The 20,469-nt window shown below is 36.4% G+C and overlaps 1 protein-coding gene across 1 annotated transcript in view; it reads right to left on the bottom strand.

The window, feature by feature from the left end:
* CPS1 (carbamoyl-phosphate synthase 1) overlaps positions 1-19,068 on the bottom strand; it is a 124,111-nt gene extending 105,043 nt beyond the window's left edge. The window contains exon 1 of the mRNA XM_059393414.1: positions 18,928-19,068. Within this exon, the coding sequence (XP_059249397.1) occupies positions 18,928-19,053 (126 nt within the window). The 5' untranslated portion in view covers positions 19,054-19,068. The remainder of the gene's footprint in view (positions 1-18,927) is intronic.
* Positions 19,069-20,469: the final 1,401 nt, after the last annotated feature.

Genomic DNA, 20,469 nt, shown 5'->3' with positions numbered 1-20,469 from the left:
GAAGGAGGAAAGAAAACATCTTCCTAAACAATACGTAACTTTGATAGAACCTAAAACAACTGGACTTAGTTGGCAAAACGGCTACAAACTACAAATTTCAGCTGTTTTCTATCCATCAGTTTATCTATCCTACTCGAAGCCACCCCTGCCTAAAATATCATCTATTTACTTTTTTACTCTTTTCCCCTTTTCCCATCTAAGAATTTCAAATTGTCTGATCTCTGGGTTAGACACCATCTAATTATTTTAAAGAAAGGTAAAAATTAACATAAGCAAATCCAATTCTTGTTAGCCTGTTCCCACAATTCTATTTGGCATTTTTCTTTCTCTCTCCATGGGACTAGATTTCTACTTTACTTTCAGTCTCTTAAAGATATACTTGAGGAGACATTTACTGTTGCCTGAAATAGTCCCTGAGATTGTGTTCAATATGTCTTTTTGATCCTTTAATTATATTTTCTGTTCTTTTTGGCAACTTTTATAGGTCTTCCAATCCTCTTTCCCACTACACATTATATTCTTACAAGGCTTCTGTTTATAGCCTATGGTACCCTTTATATTCCACTTAACTACATAGGCCTCTGATGAGTTTAAAATGATGAGTGCCAATTGACTTATCTATGAATTGATAGAGGAACTCTGAACAAAGAGCTATTATTTGGTATCCCCTCTTCTAGCTAATAGTTCCCCAAATGCTATTTCATTCCAATGAGTCCAAAAGAAATCACCTTGTGACTATTGTAAGATATTTTAGTAGCCTTGCCCTGAGAGAAAGAGGTCCATAGCCTAGGAATTAGATTGTACCATTAAAGGATAATTTAAGTGCCTACTGACAGAGCCCTTCAATACTTTGAATGCTGAAAGTACAAAGGAAACCTTAAGGAAAAGAAGCCTGTACATTCATATAATGTCAGGAAAAGTAACCAAAGGATATATAAATATGAATTCTACTAAGTGAAGGACCTCTATCATGACATGGTCCCTATGTGTTTAATAAAAATATATGTGTCAAGAAGACTGCTTTCACATTCAGGTCAAAAACTCATTGAGTTCCTACCATGTGCCAAATCCCACACCAGGCTCTGGAAATACATGGACAAATGTCCCCAGACCCTCCATTTAGCAAAAGGTCTAGATATGTGACTGAATGGTAAGGAAGAAACCTCCAGAAGAATATCACTGAAGCACCTGGAGATAACATGATAAATAAAATATCCTTTCCTTTGGGAGATTTTTCTTTAATAAAAGAATTCACCCTTTCTTTTCCATCTATGCTTTAAGTAATAAAAATTAAAATTTTATGAAAGAATTTATGTCAAATTTTGAATTTAAAGCCCAAAATTTAAAGGTTTTTTCAAGGGATGCCTCTGTGGCTCAGCTGGTTAAGCATCTGGCTCTTGGTTTCGGCTGTGGTCTTAATCTCAGGGTGGTGAGATCAAGCCCTGTGTCAGACTTTGTGCTTAGCGCAGTCTGTTGGAGATTCTCTCTCCCTCCATATCTGCCCCTCCCACTTGTGCTTGCTTGCTCTCTCTCAAATAAATAAATAAATCTTTTTTTTTTTTTAAAGGAAGAAGAAGATGCCTTCAAATCTGCTCAAATGTCATCTATCTTCTTGGTGAGCCATATCTCCTCCCTCTTATTTAAAATGAAATCATTGCCCCCTCCCCCCCCCCCCACCCCCATCCCCCCAACCCCTCCAACTCCCCACCCCCACCTCAACCCCGTGCTCTATCTGCTTTTCCTTTACAGCAGTCATTGCCTCCCTGCCTTAATGTCCTGGAAAGCAAACTTCATCTGGACAGAGTATTAGATCTGCACAGAGTAGACAATTATTCAATTTTTGTTGCATGAATAAAGATTCATTGAGTGTCAATATGAAGAAAATAACATAATACCAGAAATTGTTACTATTTTTATCATTATTATTCAGCTTTCAGTTTGTCAAGGAATGAATTTAAAAATAAGCAAATACTTGTTTTGAGTCGCCTTTCTGTTAAGCTTAACCAAGAATGCCGTTCTATAATGTGTTTAATTTAGTCCCATCAAGCGGAGATACTATGTTGGAAAAGAGACCTGAGTGGCATTGAGGGAGACAAGGGGCGAAGAGGGAAAGATCAGTGGATGGTTATACCCACACAAGCATAGTGAGTGTGCTGTACAAATACGTGTTGTGCAGAGCTAAGACAAATACCATGCTCATTCAAAATTCAATTTACTAGGCATTTCACATCAAAGAGGCTGACGGTGCTTGAATTACTTAACAAACTGTTTCATTTCTTATCTCACTTCGCAAACATAGACAAAGAATGAGAAAGCTCTCCTTACCCAGTACATTCTAAAATATACGGGTACATGAAGAAAATTCCATTTTATTCTATTTAATTTTAAGATAATTTATGCACATGACTCTTGAAGAAAAATTATTTTACATTTCTCTTATTGTTCTCAGGTGTTAAAACATGAGTTTGTCACAGCAGATTCATGTGAAAGGCGTAAGGAAAGGTGAACTCAAAGGGATCAAAAGTTATTTTGTACACCGAAAGCTATTTATTTCTTGATCACCAAAATTAGGTGAATAAACATGTATTATTACCCACCTTACTCAAGTAGAAATTGGAGTCTAACTGGCTGCTGCCTATCTCTTTGTCAGTCATTGTAGAGCAATGGAAGTATGCAATAAATTCTGAAGTGAGTTTACTCTGACCCCTGCTTGGTAGAATTATGAAAGATTTTAGTCTAGTTTGCTCTCATTACACATGGAGAACAACTATTCTCCAAAATGTAAATACTTATATGAGCATTATTTGCAGATGGCTACTTTGGATTTTTCCTCGTTTTGTTGTTGTTGTTGTTGTTGTTGTTGTTGTTGACGACCTGGGATGAACAGTCTCAATTCTTTTCACATTTCCTTAAAGTTCTTCATTTTACTTTTTCCCCTCTGGGTCTTTGACTAATAGTCTAAGAACTTTTCTTAGTAAAACCTTCATGAAAATTAAATTCCATGTGTGACAGGATCCACTTAGTGGCCTAATTTTAATTGAGTCCTCATTTTCATTATAGTGTAATTCTTCATCACTAATTAAATGCATATGAAATTATAAGAATATTCTTCAAATCTCAAGATCATAGCCAATAAAAAATCTTAACTTTTAATTCACTATCTAATTTTAGATTTAAGTGCCTCAAAGTCAAAGAACTAGTTATGTGTTGTTGTTAGTTGCTTTTATTCATATTGACTCAACCAAACGGGCAATAAAATAATGAAATATAACAAAGAAATTTTGGGTTGTATCGGTACCCATCTTCAGGTTAGCAGTTAAGAGATATTTATACTGCTTTTATTAATGGAATGTAAATCAATCCCTTTTCTCCATTCAACATCATTTATCATCCCAAACAAGCATCATCCCCTAAATGTAATGAGGAAAATAACCTTAGCACAGGGGCAGCAGAACAAGAAGCATCTATCTAGAAATCTCATTTCAATAAGGTCAGTCACATTGGTTTGCCAAATGCCTAGATCACAGACTTGAAAAATAAAACTATATATTGTAAATATATAAATTATATAGTTATTTCAGGATAAGAGTAAGTAGAATTTTCCATCTAACCAGGTGAGGAATTATTTTAAGTATAGAGGGAGTAGAATTCTGGAGAAAAGCAAGTACTATAGGGAAAAAAAATTCATAGACTATGGTCAGTTACTTCTTCTATGTTGACCACATCTATACCAATCTGTGCCCAGGCCTTATCTATTAGGGACTATTTAAAACTGTACTCTGGGACTATTATCATCTCATATGTGGAATTTAAGAAACAAAACAGAGTGTCACAGAGGAAGAAAAAAAAATAAAACAAAACAAAACCAGAGAGAGACAAACCATAAGAGACTCTGAATCGTAGGAAACAAACTGAGGATTGCTGCGGGGGGAAAGGGTTGGAGAGATGGGGTGGCTGCATGATGGGCATTACGGAAGGCATGTGACATAAGGAGCCCTGGGTATTATATAAGACTGATGAATCACTGACCTCTACCTCTGAAATTAATAATGTAATATATGTTAATTAATTGAATTTAAATGAATGAATGAATGAATGAATGAATGAAACTGTGCTCTGTGGAAGGGGGGGAGAGGTAATAGAAATGCAGTTGGGCTGGAGAGAGCAATTGTGACCCTCTCTCCCCCCTTTCACCATTTGGCTTTCTCTCCCCCCCACTTCCTGATAAAATATGGATTCACTGGCTTTTTGGTTTGTTTTTTGTTTGTTTAGTTTTGGTTTTGGTTTTATAAATGTGACTAACTGTAGTATACTAAAGGTCAACTCTACGGATGCCTCTGGAGACTTTGTCAGAAAAACAAACCTTGAAGAGCCATAGAGATTCTGGTATGCCCAGGTTCTCACCCTCATCTCTGCCTCCCTTCTTTCTACCTCCCTGAACTCTACCACTTGTTAGAAACCCAAGTTTCATCATCTTTGTGCATTGATCGAACAAGCAGTAGAAGACTTGTCCTTTCTCAAGTTAAGACTAAACAAAAATTGGCACTTATTATTTACTGCCCCATAACCAAGTATATGACTAATTTCTCCAATAAGATTATAGGCAACACCAGACAACATCAAGGACAGAGAGTCTGCCTTGTCTGTCCAACACAGCATCACCAGCACATAGCACAATGACTGGCACATAGTGGGTGATTGGAGAAACCATTTTATTCCTTCCTGAATTCATACTTTGGTCCATGAAGCTAATTTTCAGAGACTTTGGAAAGGTCATTTAACCCCAGTCCACAAAGTAAAAGTAAAAGGAATGATTGGTGACTTTGGGAAATGGAATTGAGCAAGACTGGCTTAGCCCTTCTTAACTCTCTATTCAAAGAAACCTATTCTCAGTTGTACATCCAGATAGGAGAGGAGCAGCTGTAAGTGAATACATTCGACTCAGGGAAAGGAGTTACAAGAAACATATTTTGTTACAGAGCTGGGACTTGTTTTCTAAACAGCTTTAGCAATAATAAAGATGATATTCAGATTGCTGTCTATTTGAATACTGTGTCTTATTTCTGTTTTGATTCTAAATATAGAGATTGAAAAGAAGGTATTATTACACCCTAAAATCACACCAGTAGAAAGTACCCTGCAAATACTGACAGGCTGAATGAATGAATGAATGGATATTTGAATGAATGGCTTTCAGGTGGCAAAGAAGCTACAGAGATCTATTTTTGTTTCGCTGTAACCTAACTGGCTTGCAGAATGCAAGTCATATTTTGACTATTCCTCTTAGGCACTGCTCACAAAGGTAAGAAACAAGGGGCAATATATACCTGTCCTTTAACTCCGTGTGACTTATTTCCTGGGAGACTAGTTAAGAGAATAAAGAACACCTGCTTTCACAGTATTTTTCTCTTCCATATTCCACCAACTAGAGATGCAAATGGGTACAGCAATTCCTTTTTATAAAGTCATTATCATACTTAAGCTTTATTCACACTTTAGTAAAATCACTTCACGCAGATAATCTACTAACCATTAGTACTGCTAAATGATAATGAATTCACTATAACAGAAAAAAGGAAAGCATGCACTCTCTTCCATACGATCTTCTCCATTATTTCCTTTAATAGAGAAAATTATAAAATTTAATACGGAAAAATAAACACCTATTTTTTTCATTTTATACTTAATATAAGTTTTTACTTTTCACCACATCATGAATTCTTATTTCATTTGTCTTATTTTTGGCTGAACTCTTTTATATAGATTTCTAATTTGATACTTTTCTAGTAGCAGTTGGTTTTACAAATCTTTCAAATCCAATGATATTAAGACAAATAGTAAGATGGAGTTTCAGGGTCTCTCTCTTTGGCATCTTTTCCTAACATCCCTTGGGAATAACAACTTTCAAATCACATCTGGTCCTACAGGCTAGATAATAAAGTTACTTAAAATAATTACTACTGCAATTAAAAATAATTCCACTGTTAATGGGAATGTAAAATTGGTGTAGCCACTGTGGGAAATGGTATGGAGATTTTTCCAAAAAAAGTAAAACTGAACTAACATATAATCTAGCAATCCTACCTCTGGATATTTACCCAAGGAATTGAATTAAGGATCTCAGAGAGATAGTAGAACTTCATCTTCATTGTAGCACTATTCACAATAGTCAAGGTATGAAAGCAACCTAAATATCCATCAACAGATGAGTAGATAAAGAAAATGTAGCATATACATACAATGGAATATTACTTAGCTTTAAAAAAGGAAGGAAATCCTGTCATACATGGCAACATGGATGGACTGTGAGGACAGTATGCTAAGTGAAGTAAGCCAGTCACAGAGAGACAAACACTGCATAATTCCACTTACGTAAGATACCTGAAATAGTCAAATGTATAGAATCAGGAAGAAGAAATGTGGTTGCCAGAGACCAGGGTAAGAAGGGGAAATGGGAGTTACTAACTAACAGACATAAAGTCTCAAATGTTTAAGAAGAATAAGTTCTAATGATCTGCTGTACAACACTGTCCCTAAAACTGCGCTGTACAGTTAAAAATCTTTTAAGAGGTTGGATCTCATGTTAAGGACTCTTACTGCAAAAAAAAATAATAAAATAAAATAAAACAGTTCCACCTCATCACACAGTACCTAATAATTCATAATGTCTATTAGTAACTCACAGGTTGTCACTGACTTGCTTCAAGAACTAATTCCATACTACATTGGATTTTGTCACCACCCAAGAGAGAAATCTCCATCATCATTTATTATTGGCTCCCAATTGTTCCCTCTGTCTCCAAACTCTCCCTGCTTCTACCTATCCCATGCAGTGAAGTTAAAGGTTATCTTTCTTAAACATATACTGCATAACACTAATCTTCACGTTCCCCAATTAACATTCCAAGTCCCCTCATCTGGCCCATTATGGAATCCGTTAGACTCGCCACCTCTCTAGACTTTGTGCATAAATGTCTCCTCTTTGTCTGTTTCTGTCCTGGTTATCCTTCTTAGCCTGGCTCATAATATGTCTTCAAAGATCCCCCAAGTCAGAATCAACCACTGATTTTCCTGTGCTGTCACTGCATGTGTGTGTGTACTGTTTGTGTTACCTTTTGTTTTTTGTTTTGTTTTGTTTTTTATTATTAAAATATTTTATTTATTTTTTATTTATTTTTTTATTAATTTTTTATTTTTTATAAACATATATTTTTATCCCCAGAGGTACAGGTCTGTGAATCACCAGGTTTACACACTTCACAGCACTCACCCAAGCACATACCCTCCTACCTTTTGTTTTAATTGTTTAAGTTACTCTTCTACTCTGCTAGGTCACAACTTCTGAGACAGAAAATCCAAAGTCCGATTTAATTTTATATCCTCAGAGAAATGGCCCACGGTTGTTCACACAGTCATATAATTACAATATACTTGGTGAATGCACAGAAATATGGGCCATTATGTGATGCTGAATGTTGTTCACATGCTGATATTATGGTTTTACTAATCAATTCTCTGATGCCCACTGGCTACTGGGTTTTGTTCGCTTGCTTATTTGTACTTGAAAACAAAGACAGATGTCCCACATAGGCATAGCTCATGCTAAAAGATGGAAGATAAAAGTAAAGAATAAGTTGGGGCTGGTTGGCAGCCCTTACCTCATAAGCATCCCTAGGTTTCTATACCAACTAAGTGTCATACAGATAATATCCTCAGAAGAGTCTAGAAGATCATTTCTAATCTTTATTCTTTGGCCTTCCTAATGGGTTGCTTCCATTACTAATATTAATTATTATCTTAATGTCAACATAAACCTAAGCCTCCATCACTGGGGAAAAGGAATAATAAATTATGTGTGCATACATAGCCCAATTATTTTCCTTTCTTCCTTTACTTTTTTTTTTTTTAAGATTTATATATTTATTTATTTTAGAGAACAAGAGGTAGAGGGAGAATAAGAGGGAGAGAACCTCTAATAGACTGCCCATGGAGCATAGAGCCCAACACAGGGCTCAATCTCACCACTCTGAGATCACGACCTGAGCCAAAACCAAGAGTTGGAGGCTTGACCAACTGAGCCACCCAGATGACCCTCTTCCTTAACTTTTCATCTAAAATCCTTACCAAATTTTACTATAGGTCGTTGGTAAATTCATTGATTTTAATTCACTAATATAGTCTCATAATATTACACTTCTATACCAAACCCCCAAATAGTTTACAACTAATAGTCTGTTTTTATCTCCCTCTGGGAAAGAAAAAAAAAAAAAAAAAACTGAGGTTGCCATATCTTTACCAATATTCTTTCTGAGGTTCACATTTAGTGCTCGTGCATACTTGACACTCAATAAAGATTTTAACTAAATTTGAGAATAGTAACTAAAGATGACATGTATACTTCAATTTTTCTCTACTTTGTGTCCATATGTTAAAGTACCTCCCACTTTGTTTTGTTTCTATTTTAATTCTGTAATAATCATCATGTTTGAAAAAATATATATAAAGCACACCATGTCTTAAGCATGCCTTATAAAAGTGGATTGACCTGTCACGATACTATTTCTACCTTTTGATATTGCTTTAATGAGACCCTGTTAAGGCATAAACCAGATGGCATGTAGAGTTACCAATGCTTATTAAAGTCTATCTATAGTTTCACCAATAAACTTTGTATATAGATTTGAAAGATAAATGTCTGCTGTTCTGAGAAAGCTACCTTACCTCAAATAGAATTATGAAGTTATGTTGGAAAAATGGGATTTGGGAGAACACTGACCTCACCGAGGGCTCTACCCTGATCCCCTTCATAAGATTTCATTAATAATAATTAACATGATGGGTTGGGCACTGCTTCTAAAGCTACCAATGGGTTTTCTCAATTAATCTTCCCAAAAAACAGTGAGGTAGGTAATGTTAAGAACTGTATTTTACAGTAAAGCTAACTGAGGTTTGGAGGAGTCAAGATCATTCCAGTATAAACAGAAAAACAGTGGCTTCTGAATGTAGTCAGTGTTACTTAGAATCCACAACCCTCTATCCCGCTATCATTACCCTCTGCAGGGAGCCAGGTAGAAGGTTTCAGCTTCAGCTGAGGTACGTATGGCCCCTTTTTCTTCTCCTAAGCTTACTTCTATTTCTTCATTCCAATCTTTTCAAATGGGAACAAAAAAGCATTTCAATTACAAACTCACTCAAATGTATTTATAAGATCTTTCTTTCAAAACTGCCGTGGATAACCTGGCAGGTGCCCAGGTCAGCCGAGAATCATCTGTCTGTAAGTCTGTCTGTAAATCATCAGAGTGGAAGGTCAAGTCATTAGCTGTATCCTGTGATCTTAGGAGAACCAGAAGGCTCTGAGAACTTTTCACACCAATTCCAGGCCCTTGAGTCTGAAGCTCTGAAGACTGTCAGGACTATCGATGTGGTGAACATGGAGACCCACCGCTCAGTCCCCCTTCATGAAGGCCCTGCTGCAAGCGGGGAGGTCAGTGGATAGTCACCACCAGTCGGTTCCCTGATGGTCTGCCTCAGCTGCAGAGTCCTGCTTTGCCACAGGCCCTGCACGGAGAGCCCCATGCCCGCACTGGTTACTGAGGCTGGCAGGGAGAGGAAGGCCCTGGCCCAACACAGGAAACTCTGGTGGGCAACAGCTTTCTGTCGGGTTGAACTACGCTTTCTCAAACCTGCATCACAGTTTACTTCTTCTCTGCCCAACTCCATTGCCTCAAATTACCTCCACCAGCATTAACTGCTAATAAATATATGGCTCCCTAAACACCATTTAATATCTGCTTCTGGAGAACCTAACTTATGATAGTCACAAGTCAATAAGAATTCAAAGGCTTTGGCGAGTCTCAAGACAGAAAGTTCTGCTATTTATGAGGGTTCTAACCCAGAAACTACTAGAGAAATGTGGAACACTGCAGGATACCTGAATGGTTTCCTTTCTTCGTGTATCCCTAAAATGTTAAGAATTAGCACAGACTTCAAGTGAATTTGGCATAGTGCCTAAATTAGGTCAGTTAAGGTCCTTAGGCCAAAGTCAATGGTACCTCCAAGTTGTTCAATGTCCAGAGGCAGACATACACTTTTAGGGGCCACTAAGCACAAGTTCAGCATGCAACTGCCTAAAATAAAACTCATACACACACACAGCTACACACACACACACACACGCACACACACTTGCCTATACCTTCTAAATCTCTCTTGACTGACCTTGAACCAATGTTTAAATTGTGTCTGCAATTAATAACATTATCTCTACCCCTTCACAATTGTATTTTTCTCCCATCCACGTAATTATGTTTACAAAACATCCAACAGGACCCTGCACCTCATGCGCACCCTGCCAAATAAGGCCAGGCTTTGTAGACAATATAGGTAGCAAGAAAAATGCGTTAAAACTAGCTCACACTCAGAGTTTGATTTCTTTCAGCCTGGAGCATTCAGATATTGTGGATTTGGGAGCCAGTTAGATTATGAAATAAGGAGTCAAAAATTGTCTGTTCTTATGACTTATATGATTTTGTGGGATAAAGACTGAAATTAGTAGTCCCCTTGTCCTAGTAATACTAAATATTACTTCTCTTCACAACTTTATAGTTGGAACATCATAAGATTATAAATTTTTCCACACACATAATATTTAAATAGGCTAAAATGGAATTTTTCTGTGTATACTCAATTACCTCATTTTAATCTTTTATTTTATAATTATAATTTTCTCTAAATTAAATTGAGTTACATAAATTTCTACATGATCCCTATTCTTATATTACTTTTTAAATGGAAACTTTAGTAAACTGCACAATCTTTGGGTGTTGTACTTTCTTTTTTTTTTTTTTTTTAAAGATTTATTTATTTATTTGACAGACAGAAATCACAAGGAGGCAGAGAGGCAGACAGAGAGAGGAGTAAGCAGGCTCCCCGCTGAGCAGAGAGCCCGATGTGGGGCTTGATCCCAGGACCCCGGGATCATGACCTGAGCCAAAGGCAGAGGCTTTAACCCACTGAGCCACCCAGGCGCCCCAAGGGTGTTGTACTTTCTAATATTTAAAAAACCTGGTGATTCCTTCACAAAGCATAGGTAATTTCTGATGAAAATACATTTTTGTGAGAGAGCTTGCATATAAGTAGAAATTCCAACAAATTCTCTATTTAATTGTTGATTTGTCTGCCAAGGAAGTTGATGTCATTTTACCATACCACAGAATGTTGTTGTTGTTTTTAATGATCTCAAAAAATGTGATGCTGTAAGCAAATCTCACATTTTCCCTAAACATCTCACTCATCTCTTTAGGGCTTTTGATTTTTTCCATCAAATTAAAATTCACTGTAAACCTACATTTATGGGTCCATTTTCATTTCCTAGTAAGATGACTGATTAGCTTTATGGGACCACAAATAAATGACAGAAATTTTATACCCTAATACTCTCAGTTTGAAATCAGGTTTAAAAGGGTAGATGATTCAAAGCACTTTCCAGGATAAGAACAATGCAACAGCTGTTAATAGGAGTCACACAGCTAAATTCTCCTTCAAAAAGCTTTGAAAATGTGTCCCTGGTGTTATGCTCAACTGATTTAGAGAGCTTAGGCTTAGGAAGTAACAGTCAAAATTCAAGCATAATTTATAATTTAACCCACAAAGGTTTTAAAAGTGCTCAGTGTTCATTACTGTCTTTAGGCTTTTCCTTTGCACTCAGTATTATGTTATTAAAAGTCATCCACTCATTCCTTAATCATCCCACATCGCAGCATCATTCTGGGCTAACTTTGAAGCAGCTTTCTTTGGATCCATTAGTTTGAGACAGTGGAAACAAGTCAAAATGAGACTTTTCTTACAATTCAAAATTATTAGCAGTAAACACCTACCACAGTAGATTTCTACATATGTGAAGCTTATGGGACCATAAGAGAAACAAAGTGGAAATTGAAAAACAGCATGTTTTGTTACAATACATGACAATATTTTGGTTGACGTGAAAGAAATATGTCACTGCCCTAAAATATCCTATTAATAGAATTGTTAATTAAAGCAAGAATCCTTACTAATTCTTTAATTTAAACAATCTGTTCTCAAAATGCAACCACAAAAGGAGAAAAAAGGAAAGGAAAATGTATATGATTTATTTTATGTGAGGATAAAGTGCATAGATACATGGGCTCTTGAGTAAGCAATAACACTACAGCAGGAGAAATGATTTAGAGCATTATGAAGCCAAGTTAAACAACAAGGATGGCTCCAAGTAGACAAAAAGCCAAATTAAAAAATTCCATGTGGTTTTGGGCCCAATTAAAATTCTAACCAGATTTGCTATGGATATGTTTCACTTGTACAAAAATAGACATCCACGTGTCCTTGTGTTAACTCCAGCACTTACACATCCATGAAATGGGAATAACTGCACTGTTTCTTCCCCTAGGTGTGAGAATTTACCAGTAAAATGTTCTGAATATAAAGGCTTAAGCTAATTTAGCAATAAGTTCCATAAAAGATTTGAATATAAAACATGATAGTTGCAATAATCCCCTTAAGCTAGTAGTAGAAATGAAAATCATTTACTCGGGGAATCTGACTGTATTGCTATTAAATCATTTGACTATGTAAATTATTTGTATATCAGAAAAAAGCAGAAGCCCCATGTGTTTATTTTCATTTTCACCAAGGCCTAAAGCCATATAACATATTTGATTTCTGGCTTACCTGATGTTTCTTAGCTATTAGTTTATATCAGTACTCATCCTCTCAAGAAATAAAATAAATCTGAACCAAGCTTTAAAACGGAAGAAGCTTAAAGCCAGAATTTATTCCAGTTATTACTGCATAGATGATATGGTAAAAGTTAAAATCTTAAAGTGTTCTTTATTGGTAAATTAAACCTCTTTTTTCATTATTGGAGTTGTATTATCAAAAAAGGACACTTAAAATTCAGAATTAAGGCACAATTTCTAAATGTGGAATATTTAATGAGACTTTTCTGCAGTTATAATATCTAACACTTCAACAATTAAAAGTACTGTAACAGCAGTAATCAATCAAGACTTACAACATCCTAAGTTAATAGCCTTACCACATCCTACATTAATATTAAGTTATCTGTCTTTAGTTAAACATAAGCCGTTGTTGGGGGGAAAAACTCACAAGGTTAATTTACTTGAATACTTCTCTGTTCTAGATATTTGTAAACAAATAGTCAGATTCATAAGTAATTTTTATTCTAGTTATGCTTCTCATTATAAATAAAATATAGCATTTAGAAAAATTCCATTATAAATTGTGTTCGTAAAGTGTAAGCTTACGGTAAAATTTTCCTGAATCTAGGGGGCTCTCCAATATTATAAGACGGGGCGCCCGGGTGGCTCAGTGGGTTAAAGCCTCTGCCTTCGGCTCAGGTCATGATCTCAGGGTCCTGGGATCAAGCCCCCCATCAGGCTCTCTTCTCAGCAAAGAGCCTGCTTCTTCCTCTCTCTCTGCCTGCCTCTCTGCCAACCTGTGATCTCTGTCTGTTGAATAAATAAATAAAATCTTTACAAAAATTGTAGGACAATTTTTATTTTATGGCAATAATTAATATGGTTTTATTTAGTTTTACATCATAGATGAAAATTATTCAGTAAAATTCTTAGTGGTACATTGACTCTATTGATTCACCTGTTAGAACTGTATGTTAGCCAGTCATCTCCCTGTGAAAGATAAAAGATTGGTATATGATATTTAGTAAGTTAACAAAAAAGGAAAAAAGAGCAAAGAAGTCTTGAAAATATTTTCATGAGTGGAATTCATTTAGACCACATGAAGAAAATCAAGGGGAAACTAGATGTGCTAGGACTAAGGAGTCCAAAACCAAGTCTGATGCTGGCTCATGTAGCTTCTTTCCAGTCTTCAGTCACTATAAATACCCTAAAAAATGCTAGTCCCATCAAGGACGTTCATTCTTGCATAGCAAACTGAGGAAGCCTTGAAGTGGGCTCTGGCATGACCATTGCTTAAGAGATACTGAAAACTCTTTATTATTATAACTTAGACTTTGGTACAAGTCAGAAATGTGAAAAGGTTAAATGAAGATGTGAGGGCAAAGGAACGTTCTCTATTTCATTAAATTCACTTCTACAGGATCAGTAATTCTGCTAAGCATGGTCAGGTGAAAACTCAAATCTCCATCAGCTGGAGAAGGAAACAGGAGGAGTCCAAGCTCGTGCCATTTCTACACGCACTTCGCCTACCAAATTTCTTAGCCTCCTAACCTCCTGCCCTACACTCACCTAGGCCCTATTTGACTATCACTTCTTCAACAGTTTTATGGCAGGAAGCTCAAAATGACAAGGCATTCTTGATAACCAACAAATGAGTCTGTGCTTTAGAAAAGAGCAGTGGGACATGAAAAGCAGAGTACATAAACAAAAATGTTCAAAAGGGACCTACCTCCTAATTAAAGAAATATCATTCACCCAAAATATACACAGTTGCTAATCATCCAAACTATCTAACCATTCATTTGGGATTGAAACATAATCTTTTCTTTTTTTTCAAAAATTTGCATCATCTTAGATGAAATCCAGCCCTAAAACCATATATATATATGTAGTAAAGGTCTAATACAATAGTTACTCTTGAACGTGTATGATAACCCTATTCCTACCCCCAGCTTTAATATCTACAAAGAGGCTCCAATATAATATCCAATGTAATATCCAATATAATAATGAACTCTATTTCCTGTGAATGTCTTTAAAGCTACTTCAATATAACTAAATGATTCTAATTGTAGGAGTTTTTGTAGTTGCCAATTTCTAATCAATGACAATAGCTCCTCAAGACTGAGCTAAATAGGTAGGTTAATGTTGGAAACAGAGTATAAAAATCTTACAAAATGAAAACCATTCAAAGGGAATAATGACTCTAGGGCTCAATTGTTTCTGAAGTACCAGAGAGAAGGACACTTGGACTGTTATGTTCCCGGCTTAATTGTAACACAGGTCACCATTTTAAAAACCAAGTGGATTAATGTTAGAATCTGTACCTACTGAGAATCTTTTCGATTCATAAAGTACTTAACCTTTTCAATTTAATACCTTTGATTTCCAAATTCATTTGCAAGTAAAAATAAAACTACTTAGTCTTGGTGACTTTCCAAGACTTGTAAATTCAGAATTTTTAAATTTTAAGTTTCTTGAAATCAGAGACTATCTACTTACTACCTGTTTATTTCCACTTATTATTCTTCCTGTATACTCCCAGGATAGAAGCTTTAAAAAGGATATTAAGAGGTACATCCTGACTTTTGGAGTTGAATTCAAAATAGTAAAGATCATTTGCTTCATAGTTCTTGAGTCTAATTTCACTATAAGCAATATCTTCCTAGAGATAAATTTAATATTAAGGCAAAGGTGAAAAATCATTATATATACTTGAGAATTCTCATCAGACATTTTGTCATTATAATAATTTGTAGTCCATGAAAAACTGATGTGTCTACTAAGTCCTTCTACTAAAGTGTGTAGGACAGAATTTTTTTTTTTAGTATCTAAGGCTTGGAGTGCCTGAGTGGCTCAGTCGATTAAATGTCCAACTCTTGGTTTCTGCTCAGGTTGTGATATCGTGGTTATGAGATGGACCATCATGTTGGGCTCTGCATTGAGCATGGATTCTGCTTCAGGTTCTCCCCCTCCCGCCTGCTCTGGTCCTATCCCTGCTTCCTTGCACTCTCTCTCTCCTAAAATAAATACATAAAATCTTAAGTATCCAGGGTTTGTTTTTACAGTATTTTATAGATTTTTTTTAAGATGTATTTATTTATTTATTTATTCAACAGACAGAGGTCACAAGTAGGCAGAGAGGCAGGCAGAGAGAGAGGAAGGGAAGCAGGCTCCCTGCTGAGCAGAGAGCCCGATGCGGGCCTTGATCCCAGGACTCTGGGATCATGACCTGAGCCAAAGGCAGAGGCTTTAACCCACTGAGCCACCCAGGTGCCCTATAGATTATTTTTTGAAGATTTTATTTATTTATTTGAGAGCCACTATGATTGGGGGAGGGGTAGAAGGAGAGAGAAAAGGACAAGCAGACTCCCTGCTAGATACAGGCTGGAGATGGGGCTCAATCCCAGGACTCTGAGATTAGAATCTGAGCCAAAGTCAGACACATGACTGACTGAACCACCCAGGTACCCCAGTATCTTATAGATTTTTTAAGCACTGATTATATGTAATAGTCACATAATCCTCTGAGTAAGTCAAGAACTGTTTCTACACTACTGATGATAAAATTCAGGTTCAAAAAAGACCTGTAACTTGACCAAGTTCAGAGAATTAATAAATGCACGAGAAGGTTTAGAATCCAGATCTTTTTATTCCCCATCCAGTGAATTTTCCACTACACAGCTACAACTGGCCAAATGTAGTATTGAGCACTGAACATTTTCTACACTAGTAGAAAAAGATTGAAGTCTCTGAACCTTCCATATGATCTGGCTGTTGATCATGTATATCCTTGGTAGCTAAGTCCTTTAAATGTAGAGCACCTTAAAATTCCTACCTCTTTCCTATAAGAGAAATACAACTGTGTCTATTGGCAAGCTACATTTTGTAAATATTGGCCACAAACAAATATACAAGGAAGGGCCACATAAAACTACAAGTGCATTACTGCTGTCGTCAAGCCCACTCTGCCACTAATGGGACAAGAAAAGTGACCTCCAAAGCCATTGAAAAGGCAACTAATTTATAGGGCATTGCTTATAGATCTGCCCACAGGATATCTTCTGCAATCTATTAATTAGCTAGACCTAACTATAATGCCACTAACCTTCAGTGACTATTCTCAGTGCCCTTCACTGACCATTATGTAACCACATCCTAATAATTTTTAGGTGATGTCTATCTAAAAAGAAGAAATTTGGATATAACTTTCTAGGAGAGCTGAGTTTTAAAAAGGCAGGAAGAAAAGTAGGTAGAGGACTGTTCCAAAATAAGTGAATAAAACATAAGCCCCCTTGGACTTCTGCACAGAATTTTAATTTGCTATTGTGAAGTTCAAGAACTTCTATTTTTCATGCCTGGCTTTCCTCCAAAACTCTGACCAGTAATGACTGAGTGTGAGTAATGACTTCTACATCACGAAATGATGGCTTATTCCTCTTACAAATTTGTCATTCTTAGCTATGAACTTTGGCAGACCTTTAAAACATATATGCCACCCTGAGCTAGAAGAACTACTTTCACTGTAGTCCATCCATATAATTAAATCATTTTGTTGCGGTTGTGGTTGGGATCATACAGAGCACTTATTAGGATCATGGAGAACTGGCTTCTAATCTCAGTCAGATCTATGCCATTTCAACTAGTCACTCAATTTCTCTTTTTCTGGTGTTGGATGGAGCTACACCTATCCCTGCCTACCTATATTTTTTTTTTGTAAGAAGAAAAACATATTCCAAGGGAGACAACTTTGCAGTCTTAGAAGACACATCTAACTGTAAATGGCATTACTTTCATTACTATCTAGTCTCTCTGCAGTGATATATGAGTACCCTTGAGATACTGCTAACACTGAACTGAAACTAATAGTCACTCTCAGAGTTTGTGTCTAGTCACTGCATATTTGATGATGGTTTAGAACATATCTCCTTTCTGGCTCTCTTGTTGTAATTAAACTGAATCCAAGAAAATGGCTGTTTCTAGGTTTCTTAATTTTAAAGTGGTAGTTTCTCCTGAGATCTTGTGTTCTTTCTCTCTCTTTCTCTGTCTCTATTTCTCTCTCCCTTCCCTTCTCACTCCTCACCTCTGTCTCTTTCTATCTCCCTCTCTCTTCCTTTCTTTCTACTCCTATTCTTTCCCCATCCTGTCACTGGAGGCCACAAAGACCAACAGGCAAGGCTGAGCCCTACAGATGTCACTCAGGGCTAAATACCATACTGAATCCTGACTTGAGCGATCTAAGAAACAGAAGCTGAGGAAGCATTTGGAGCACTTTTAGTCAACCCAGTGAGCATACAAAGTATTAGCAAAACACTCAAAACTATTAGGACCTATTTTTACATCAACAGATACAGTCTTCTTCACTTTTTATAGCTCTTACTACTAAAGAAGACATCTATTTAAAGCTACTGTGATTACTTGAACTTTATATTCACTAAAAGTGTTTTTCATTGGCAAAGTTCCCATGGAGTAATTTCAGATGCCTCTGGTAATAAATACCTTAATAAAGTTATAGGAAGGAACAGAAGTTCCCACTGGAATTTCATAATCCAATAGTAGGAGTAGGGGAGAACACTTCATGTTCTCTTCCCAGACCTGCTTTTCAGTTATAAATACATTCAGAGGGACAGAATTATCAGCTTCTAATTGCCTCCAAGTCTTAATCTGCAAAATAAAAATAATAAATGTGGACTCCCAAATGTGGCAAAGAGGAAAAAGAAAAAAGTAAAGGGATGGTCTACATCATGGTTAACAAATACCAGAATTATGTAGATATTTTCCTTCTGAAATTTTTTCCTAAAAAATGATGTTTCAAAACAGAAAAGATTACAGTGATCCAGTAAAGCAGGGCTTAACAAATTACCTTCTGTGCTGTGGCTCATGAACATGGAAGCAACTTCATGTTTGAACCCTAACTGTGTGCAATAGTGACTGTACAGACAGAGCGAGCCCTGGTAGTTTTTAAAAGTCATTGTTTCCTTACATTTTACATATTCACAGGAATTGTGACCCTTCTTGACGTTTGTTGAAAACTGCCATAATTTTACTTAGAACAGTTGAAAATGAGCATTTACTAAACCCAGTCGATTCAATATTAAAGCCAATATTAATACGTTAGCACTTCAGAACTACATGCAAATCTGTATTTGCTTCCTAAGTGACACCTTTGGTTCTTGCTAAACTACACTCCATATGATTTTATCAGAAACAATAAATATGGGAATGTTACCTTGACAGAAAGGAGCCTGATGCCGGGTCTTGAAATTTTCCATTGGTGGTGTGCGGTCCCATTGGTAAAACCAAAACCAGTCTTCAGGGTCTTTACCACTTTGCAAGCTGTCAAAATCCTCGTCATTTTGAAGATGTTGATTTGTGACTATAATTAAATAAAATTATATATATTTATGAGAATTTTGTTATAAGATTTTTTAAATTAATGTGAAAGAAAGATGGGGGGTGCAGTCGGTGTTTAAGGCTGACTGCACAGCAATCTGAATTTCCATTCATTCTGTCATTAAATGTCTTCAGCCACAGCTCCTCCTTCTCTTAACCCCTCCTCCTGAGGTAATGTCCAGAGATGTTCCATGGACATGTAATACAAATTGCAACACATCAAACACTACCTTCTCCTGCTGAGATAATGCTAGCGTTGTAGAAAACCAGTCATCCATCAAAGGAACTGCTTATGCAGCTGAATAGAATGACCTAGACACAGTGGATAACCTTAGGAATCTCACCCTAAAGAGTAGTAACTTTCTAATAATGCCGAAGATCAAAGGCTTTTACCAGTGTTACATGTGATGCCTACTTTGCCTCAAAAGAGATTTGGGACTCCCAAAGCACCCCGAAGAACTGCCATTTTCTTCATCTTAGAAAAAAGATGACACAAACCACATGTAGTAAAAATGACATCAGAATTAACTTTTCTCCATAAATATAGAGTGTTCTTTTTTGAGTTAATAGGGTAGTAGATGACATGCTTACTACTGCATTGTTTTGTATTCCACATTTTAAAGCAATCAGTAATATTAAGTAAAACACAACTGGAGCCAAGGAGCCTGTTTATATCTCTCTTAAGTTATAAGATTCCTAAGAAGTCTATGAAACATGAGCAAGCATTGATTTTCGTGTAAGTACTATTCCTAAGTCAAGATTTTTTTTGTTTTCAGAATAACACATTTATAAAATTATTGAGCCATCGTGCTTCAATTAAGGCAAAATGGATTCATGGAGCCCTTCAATCCCATGCTTAATCAGGTAGGCAAAGGGTCTCATTGGCTTGTGGAAGGACTCATGTCAGGCACATGCCTGCGTAGATCAGGAAGCGCTGAACCATCATCCTTTGGTATCCCTGCACAGGAGGCCAAGAAATGAAGGCTCCCTCCCAGGGCTTCCCATAATGAAAAAGATGACCTAGAATAGTGTAGAGATTATAAACTTCATGTGGATAGGATGAGTACCAGAACTAGGGAAGTGAAGAGGACTTGGTTTTTTTAAAAGAGGAACGAAGTTTAAGTTCAGTCTTCTGTCTTACTTAATGCATTTTGTATAAACATTCTCGGAAGCCAAAGTACTTCATGGTCCCTGGTGATAGAAAACGGAAAAAAATAGTCTCACTCTAGTGTATATAAGTAATTAATAAAATAACGCTATGGTAGTGTGTCCAAATGCAATGGAAAAATACAGAGCAAGAAGGAAAGGAAGAAAAAGAGAAAGAAAGAAACACACCCTTGCTCATGTCCAGTAAAATTTAAGTATGGAATTATGTTAC

The sequence above is a fragment of the Mustela nigripes genome, chromosome 3 (genome assembly GCF_022355385.1).
Source record: "Mustela nigripes isolate SB6536 chromosome 3, MUSNIG.SB6536, whole genome shotgun sequence".
In the NCBI taxonomy this organism is placed as follows: domain Eukaryota; kingdom Metazoa; phylum Chordata; class Mammalia; order Carnivora; family Mustelidae; genus Mustela; species Mustela nigripes.
Note: the sequence above shows the minus strand (reverse complement) of the source record. Positions and strands in the feature narration are given on the sequence as shown.